Source organism: Sylvia atricapilla, chromosome 2 (genome assembly GCF_009819655.1).
Source record: "Sylvia atricapilla isolate bSylAtr1 chromosome 2, bSylAtr1.pri, whole genome shotgun sequence".
Classification (NCBI taxonomy): Eukaryota; Metazoa; Chordata; class Aves; order Passeriformes; family Sylviidae; genus Sylvia; species Sylvia atricapilla.
Genome location: NC_089141.1, coordinates 26,726,532 through 26,735,381, shown reverse-complemented (window position 1 = coordinate 26,735,381; position 8,850 = coordinate 26,726,532). Strand labels below are relative to the sequence as shown.

At 51.3% G+C, this 8,850-nt stretch overlaps 1 protein-coding gene across 1 annotated transcript; it reads right to left on the bottom strand.

Moving 5' to 3' along the window:
- Positions 1–555: 555 nt before the first annotated feature.
- On the bottom strand, positions 556–7,084 carry MLF2 (myeloid leukemia factor 2). Its single transcript, XM_066341122.1, has 8 exons — positions 6,931–7,084; positions 5,031–5,157; positions 4,523–4,558; positions 3,044–3,097; positions 2,505–2,630; positions 2,012–2,171; positions 1,682–1,922; positions 556–1,144 (listed from the first exon to the last, which is right to left on the bottom strand). Exons 1-7 carry the CDS (start codon positions 6,978–6,980, stop codon positions 1,744–1,746), a joined length of 732 nt encoding a protein of 243 aa, XP_066197219.1. The 5' UTR covers positions 6,981–7,084; the 3' UTR covers positions 556–1,144; positions 1,682–1,743.
- Positions 7,085–8,850: the final 1,766 nt, after the last annotated feature.

The window sequence follows — 8,850 nt, the reverse complement described above, 5'->3', positions numbered from 1 at the left end:
CTGCCTTCTGTTCCAAATAAAACTGATGAAAAGGTTTGTGCAAGGGTGTGCGCCAGAGCACAAAACTGGCCAAGAACTCAGGAGATCTTCCCTGGTCCTATATTCCTAATGCCTCTCAATTTTCACCTAATACTGAAGAAGTTAAGAAAATGTCATTCATAGCATCAGCCGCAGTTGCAGTGATATAAGAAGAAAATAATGGAAGTATTCCCTGTCTGTGCAGGAACCCCAGAGGCCCCATTCAGGGCTGCACAGCTGACCAGGCAGCAAGAAAGACCAACCAATTTCCCTTGAGTGCACAGCAAAACTACAGCAATTAGAGGGCATTTTTTGCAGATGGTGAGTTCTTGGGTCTTCTTTCACAATTTCCATGTTGAGCATCGTCTCACCCTGTGACTACATAGGAAGGCTATTAGACTATTTTCTGTAAGAAAACAAAGCCTTAGCATTTAACACCAAGTTTCTCCTCAGCAATTTTCCAAGGATGTGAAAGAGGTTACTTTATTCCACAGCAGGCACCATTAGGTCAGCTGAAGGTAAAGGCTGATCCACCAATTCTTTACAGCTTGTTTCTTTATTCAGTAAACATCTAGTTACAAGTTTCACAAATTAAAAAAAGTGGGGGAGCTGATTGAAGAGGGGTCGGGGGCCCACAGGCTGATCCAGCTTTAGTTCTGCTCCTCCCTTCTCCAACACACATATCCTTCTGCTTCTCCACAGATGCACCCAGGAGCAGCAGGGGAATTGAAGCCTCTGTCCCGGTGAGGGGACTGACAGGGGGTTCTAGCAGAATTCCCTCATATTCCTTTCACAGGGAACTAAACACAAACTTCAGAACCAGCCCAACCCAGCACGGAAAGAGTGGAAAGGATGGAAGAGGCAAGGTGGCAGCTCCTCATGCCCAGCACTACTGGCAGAAAGAACAGAGCCAAGGGACAGCAGAGAGGGAATGGGCAATTAATGTGTTCCTTGCACATCAGTGAGATTCCCCACGCCCCACTGCAGCACCCAAATGGGGTGAAAAAGAGCAGTGCAGAAGATTAGTTGCGTTGTTTCAATTCTTAAGTGGGAGAGAGGTTAATGCTAAATTTGAGGAGGGTCCAAGTGGTGCTTTGAAGGGGCTTCAGAGTTTCACTGTCTGTACCTGGGAGGAAAGGAAACAGAAGACATAAAAAGAGTAAGTGGTGCCTAGAAAGCAAAAGACAGATAAAGACATGTTTAAACCTGATGTCTAGACATCAAAAAAAGGGGAAAACGTCCCCTTTCAAGCATTAGATCGCATCCTAGTGATCCCTATTCAAAGCACAGGAGAGCAGACACTAGCACTTACTTCTATTTCAAACTGGATGGACAGCAAATGGTCTCTAACTTCTATACAATGACAATATAAACACTCCACAGATTGCAATCCTACATCATGTCATACTATTTCAGCCATCGGTTCAAGCTGACACCACAGCTCTTTTGTTCATGACAAGGCTGACTTAAACAGCTTCCATCTTCCCCTTCAGCACAGCATCTTCTCAAAATTCACACCTTCCCCTGCTCTCCCAAAGTGGGGAAACCCCTTTGCCACCGGAACTTCAAAATAATGTAAGATTAGCGCAAAGAAAAAATATAACCCTGTGTCTAAGAGGCAGCCAGGCAGCGTAAGGCAAAGAAAGAACTTGTTAAGACTTACAAGGGCGTGTAGGTAGATTTGGGGGTGGCCATGCCGCACCCCCCACAAGGTCTGCTCCGAGTTCACCAGTCGTACCGGCGGGACTGTCTGGAGGGAGAATCCTCGGGGCCCTGGATGGCGAGACGAGTCCCTTCGGCCCGCCGGCCGCTGCTGCCCTCATGGCGCCGGTAATCCAGGCCCCGCTGCGGCCGGAACCGCGACGTCTCCCGCCGCCACTCGTCGTCAAACGCGGCTGCGTCACCTGCAGGGAGACAGTAAGCTCGGGTGGCGACGAGCAGGTGGGGAAGGGGTGCCTGGCTTTGCTGGCAGGAGGACACGGGCGCTACTCACTTTCATCCATGTTGATGTAGTCCTGCCGCTCCTCCTGGTCGCCTGTGCGATGGTTCCGGGACCGCTGCATGATGTGGGCCCTCTCCCTGATGTGGTGTCCAATCGACATCTGTTCCAAGCCGCTGTCCGAGTCCCTTACGGTTCGTCTTGTCTCACGGATCTGGGGGGAGATTCCCACGTGGGACCAACATTTTCATTCCTTCTCCCAGCCCCCTAAGGCACCCTGATTCCTGCCTCCAGTATTCCAGCCAATTTGCACTGCCACCACTCCCAGGATGTCAGATGCAATGTTACGAAGAGGGAAGAATGGATTGCCCACTGCCAGCACTTCCCATTTCCTCCCAGGGGCCCTTGGCACGGTTCAGTGAGTCACAAGAGCACAATGTGCTCGAACTGCAGCTGACTGCAAAGCCAAAGTGCTGCGGGTGGCCACCCACAAAGCCACCAAACGACGCCCACCCTGTCACAGCAAAGGCAGCAGCCTCCTCCTTACCCCGCCAGGTGCTGAACGCATCTCTGAGGTCTCCTGGTAGACTTTGGGCCCATCACCCAGGTTGGAATAAGAGATGACGGTTGAGGAGGTAAACGTCTGGCAGTTAGCACCATTTGTCATATGCTCCTGCATGAAGGAATGGGGAATGGTGGAAAGAAGGGATGGGAGGGAAGAAGAGATGGCATTTAATTCTCCCTATACCACGAAGTACAAAGTTGTTACAATAGGAAAAACAGAATCTCCATGGATCCATTTTTCTGGAGAATACACCTTCCTCTTAAATTAATACTTATTTCTTGCTAAACAAGTCCACCTCCACACTTCCTTCTTCACCCCTCTCCTCTCCCTGCACTCAAGAACAAGCTCTGTCACTGACTCCCAGTGATGAAACAAAGCTTACAGCCTCTGCCACCTTGGCAGGTGTGGCTCCTGTGCTTGGTCCATCCCAAGCAGCACAGTAAGATGAGAGGCATTAGGGGGATGGCAGAAGCACCCTCAGCACTCCCCTCAATACAGAACAGTTCATGGAGGGTTCTTACCATGTTTCCAATCATGTCGTTCATCATCCCAAACATATCTATAAAGCCACCTGCCTGATAAAAAGAGAACACAGGAGTAATCAGTCTGGGCAGAGACATGAGGAAAGAATGACAAAATACCTGCAAAAAACCTGCTACCCAAAAAGAAAATCCTTGATTTTTTTTTCATGTTCTTTCAGTAGCACATTAAAAAAAAAAAACAACACCAGAATTTGGGGTTGCTCTTCTCTCCATTCTCTCAGGTTGCATTGCCCAATGTTCTGGTAAAGGTTGCTCTTTTAGTTTGCATTCAACTGCCAATGCGCTGGGGTTTGTGAGCCTGGGGACTCAGCATAGTTAGAAGAAATCTCAGCACATGTACTAACAGTGATCTTAAGAAAGTTTCCACTGATTGTTTTCTTTCTGGCATAACAACAAATTTGCTTATTTTCCCCTACAAACACCTGCCTTTTCCATCCTGTAAACCTGAATGCTGCAGTAACACCCTGGGCCAGCAGGTCTCACAGGTTAATTGTGCAATATGTAAACAAAATTACAATGTCAGTTCAAACTTGCTGATTTCTTTTTTTTTTGTTTCCTCGAGTAGCCTCTTGTTCTCGTTTCCAGCAGAGCAGTACTCACACACAATGTTATTATACTTTGAAGTCTATGTGTTTGTAGTCTTATTAATCCTCCTCCGAGCTACAGAAAATTCTGGGACGCTAAACTCTCTTTCATTGAAGCAATTCTGCAGAGCAAGACAGCTCAAGTTGCTGGGTCTGGAATAACCTATTTCAGCTGTATTATTTTGGTGGAAGACGGAGATCAGCACACTCTGAGTGTGGTGTTCTCACGTACACACAGCCATTCCCATTCCAGCCCTCTTCACCTGAAGTATTCTGCTGGCTTCTCCAGCCACTGCCACCACTGGCAAAGGAGGTGCAATAATCCCCTCTGCCTATTGATGGCCATGTCCTTTCCTTGCAGCCTCAGAGCTCCTCCATTACCTCCAGACCTGCAGCTTCTTTTCAGACATATGAGGTTATTAAGGGACTACCTGCTCTTCCCAGATATTAACTGTCCCAATCCCCATGAAATATTGTGCTATAACAGCTTTATGGCTTTTCTCTGGTCAAGGTGCAAATACAACTTCCCCTTATATATAGAGACTCTCTGTTCAAAACCAGCTCACGGACAGGATTAAAACATTAGAGGGGAAACAAGGTAAAGGCCTGAAGTCATAAAGCAACTCAATGAGAGGTCCAGGAGAAACCAGATGCTTCCAGTTTCAGTTCAATTCCCTCTTCCCTATTCCATTTACTATAAATCTAAAGCTCATCCTGGTCTCCTCAGACATTCCCATCCTCCCTACCTGGTAGGATAGGTCATGCTCACAGATGGCTACATTTTAGCACTGGTTGCACACAGTGCTGATGAATCTCAGTATGGAGCCACTATTTGGAAAGCCTCTAATCTGACCCAGAAAAACAGAAAACTTACCATGCCGAGCATCCCAAAGGGTGAAACAGCTCCTGCCTGCCAGAAGAACAGAAAAAAAGAACAGAGAATGACTTTGCAACAGCCAAACACTAGATCCTCATCAGAACACACTAATCCTTCAAAGAAACAGAACTGGGAACACTCAGGCTCTATAAACAGATCAAGAAAGTGCCCCATGGATTCCTGGGGGTTGAACCATATCACCCCTAACAAACCAGACATGAGGTGATGCTCCTAAATTTTTCCCCATTATATGAATTCACACCCTTGAGACACAACATGTCTATTCCTTCCCTCCCATCCAACCTAGAAGGCAGTTGCATTCAACACATTAATATAACAGAGGTGAGGGTAGAGAGAAGGACCAGAACACCACTGCCTAAGAGGTTTATTCTGCACCCACCACCCTGTGTGGAGGAGAGGGAGGTGCCCAGCCCAGGAAAGGTGGGAGACAGAAAGTGACAGATCAGTTTGAGCCACTCCAGCCTGCAGTCAGCCCCTCCGTTACCTGCATCCTGCGGCCAGCCTGGCGAGCCCCAGGCGTGGTGCCGTCCGTGATGCCGAGGAGCGGCCCGAACCCGAAACTCCCCGACAGCATGCGGTTCATGTGCTGCCGGTGGATGGCAAAAGGATCCCTTGTGGAGAGGTGGAGAGAACAATGCTGAGGACAAAGCCCCCGTGTAACCCACTCCTCCCAGCTCTGAGTTTTTCTTACACAACCGTACATCCCTTCCCAAGCTGAAAATTCAGAATCCTGAGAAGTCTGTGTTGTCTATGGTGATTCCTGGGGCTGGAAGGGACCTCTGGATCCCATCACATTTCTTGTGATAGAAAGTTTCACACCACAGAAGCCCTCTCAGGTACTAATTTCTGTCTGCCCAGAAGTAGGTTGGTGTTCTGTTTCCAGTACTGCTCTGGAACCAAGTACAGCCAAGGCCACTCCAGGACCTCACTGCTCTAATATCTTTTGTAGGAAGGTACACAAAGACCTTCCTGGCTGCAAAGTGAGGGCTATGTGTAATGGCATCAGGGAGTGGGAGATCCTACATATCATCCTCTCACCCCTCCATGTACACGGACACAAACAGTGAGATGCAAGACTGTAACCTCCAGAATGGACTGCATGGCCTGACACCCCTCTGCGCCCCAGGGGTTGAGACCACAGACAGCTTCTCCAGATTTGAGGGTGAAAGGGAATAACTGGGGTCTCAAACTGGTTTTCCCTTCTTTTGCAGCCTCCACTTTGAGGGCTGCACGCATTCACACACGTTGGTGAAGCAAGAGGAGGAAAAGGAAGGTAAGGATAAACAGTCACAGAATATGGTGGCCACAATTAAAAACTTCTGGGAAATACCATAGCTTTTTTCCTGCACATCCTTTAGCCTGCAATTATCCCTCTTGAGCATTAATGACCTCTACAGCACAGACTATTCCAGAGATCACAGAAGTACCCACTACAAACCAATACTTTTCTGTCTCTACTGGAAATGCTTCCCATAATAAAAGCTAGACTCATACCTGCCATGTTAATGAGAACACACCGTCATTCGGTGACTAACTGGGACATCAAGGCCTCCTCTCCTGCTAATTTGCTCACAGCTGATAAAATTCTTGCTTACTACTGATTTCATAAGCAAAAAATGCACTATTCTTCTACACACATAAATTTCACCGAATATCTAGTAGTGTCTCGTTTAACATAATCAAATTCTTCCTGTATTACAGTCTATTCCTTATCCACTTTGGCAAGGGCTGCCAACTTAGTGTCACTGCCAGAATTTATCAATAGCATCCAATTTCTGTAGTGAGGACGGAAACAAAAACATTCAGTGAAAGGAATCCCAGGAAGAGTTCTTGGGACCTTTGTTAGATTTCAATAGTCGTGTTTCAAAACTACTCGTTGTCTTCTCTTTACTTTGTTCCTCACCACTTGTCAACTGCTTCAGCAGCCTTGTCCAGCTCCATTAATGACTTCCTGTGCAGCACAGCAACAAACACTGGACAGAGCAGCAGATTTTATCTATCTCAACTGCAACCCTACTTTGCATTAAAAAAAAAATCCCTGCGCAAAGAAAAAGATTAGTTATTCCAGCCCTCTCTTCCTCTCAGACAGCTGCGATGCCTTTTGGCCTACTTTATTACGCTTTCCTCCAAGACCACGCTCCAATATCGCGGAAAGGAGACCGACGCGACCCCGGTTATGGGCCGCGCTGCCGCTCCGGAGGATGTTTGTGCTCGTCCCCAGAGAGCTGCGCTGCAGCGGCGCTCCCCGGGCCCGGCCGGCCTCTGCCCGCCGGGTGGGACGCGGGGGCAGCGCACGTTCCCCGGGGACGATCCGTGCCGCAGCCCTCCCCCGTTCCCTCGCTGCCCGCCGCCGATGGCCCCGCAGGATGCCCACCCCGACTCACATGGCGAACATGGGGTCCTCCGGCTCGCCATCCCTCATCAGCCGGAACATGCTTCCCTCGCTCGGGGGCGGCCTCTGCGGAGGGGAGAGGGCGGTGAGCGCAGCCGGGGCTGAGGGCGGGGAGGGGCGGAGCGGCGGATCCCGCCCCCCCGCCGGCCCTGGCAGGCGATGGCAGCGCTGCCCCCGCCCCCGATCCCGGTCCCGGCCCGCCCGCCGCGCCCCTGCCCAGCCGTGCCCCAGCCCAGCCGTGCCTGCCGGCGTCGGCGGTCCCGGTTCGGCGCAGCCCCAGCCCCCGGGCCGCTCACGCCCCCGCGCCCATCGCGCCCCGGACCGCGCTGCCTCCGCCCCGCCCGCGCCGCGCATGCGCGCCCGCCCCGGGGGAGGGCGAGGGCGGGGCCGCGCGGCACAGCGCCCCCTGGCCGCTCCTCCCGCCGGGCGGCCCGGCAGTGGGAATGCCGGGACGCGGTGATAACACAGGGACCGGGCGGGCCCCATCGTCCCGTGCGGCTTCCTCACCGCGGGCAGCGCGGGGGCAGGCACTGAGCCCTTCTCTCTGCGGACCAGTGACAGCACTCGTGCGAATGGCATGAATCTGTGTCAGGGGAGGTCTATCAGGAATAGGTTTTTCACTTAGAGGGTAGCCGGGCACTGGGACAGGCTCCCCAGGAAAGCAGCCACAGCACCAAGCCTGCCTGAGTTCAAGATGGGTTTGGACAACGCTCTCAGGCACACGGTGTCACCCTTGGTAACGCTCCTGTGCAGGACCAGGAGCGGACTCGGTGATCCTGATGGGTCCCTTCTAACTCAGAATATTCTGTGATTCTGTAGTAACCCCTGTGGCTCGTGGCCAGCTGGCTCCTGGCCAGAGTCCACAGCGATGCCTGGCCACTGCAGAGGCAGCACTTATCCCAGGCTTCCTGCACGGCATGGGCATGTAGGAGGCACCTACGGAGCTGCGTGGCTGCGCTGAGCACATGGACAGCGTGTACACACGGTGCTCTGCCGGCAGAAGCAGGGAGGATACTTTGTAAGCCAGCCCTGGGTCATCACTGATCCTGGACTGCCACTGGCAATCACAGGCGAAGCGTAGGTACTTGTGTGCACCTACAGCACTGCTGGGGAATCCCCAGAAAGCAGGGGGATGACACCTCTGTCACCGTCTCTGGGGAATGCTGGTTGCCTTCAGCTACCGCCAGCTCCACTGGATTACAGGGAGGAGAGCAGACTGACTCATCCCAGCTCCAGCTCAGCACACGCTTCCTCAGTGGTGCTTCTGTTGACTGTTGCATCCGGCCCACCATGCGCAGGAGCCAGAGTGGAGCCGTGCCAGAGGACTGGAAATAGCAGGTTGCAAGAAGTGGTTGAGAAATCGAACTCCTGAGTTGTGGCAGGAGCAATGCCCTTGGATTTCGGAGTCTGACACAGGAAAATGACCCAGTAGCATGCTTTACATGTGAAATGCACAGCGGGCTTGGCAATATTTCTTGCCACAGCAGGTCTCAAAACTTCTTAGTATTGAGAAAGAAAACCTCTCACGGGAGGCCCGTGCCTGTGTGCATGCAGAAGACTCTTCAGAAGTCCCTTCTGTACATAGTAATTGCATTCTGCAACACAGTAATTGCATTCTGCAGAGACTGAAACGAAAATGTCCACAATAGGGGAACTGTCGACAGCACAATGGTGCAGGATCATGAGGTGGACACAAGTCCTATGGGCACGGCACAGGCTAAGCAGGGCCAAACATCTCAGAGGGAGGTTGTTCATAAGTGAGCTGCTGAAACAGCCTCCTGTCACCAGCTCAGCGCTCATCTGTGAGTGCTGAAGTTCACACAAAGCCCTTGTTGGCGCTGCCTCAGCCTCTCCAATGCTGCTTCTGCAAACCTGAATCATCCTTCAGAGACCTCCAGTCTGGAAAGCCTCT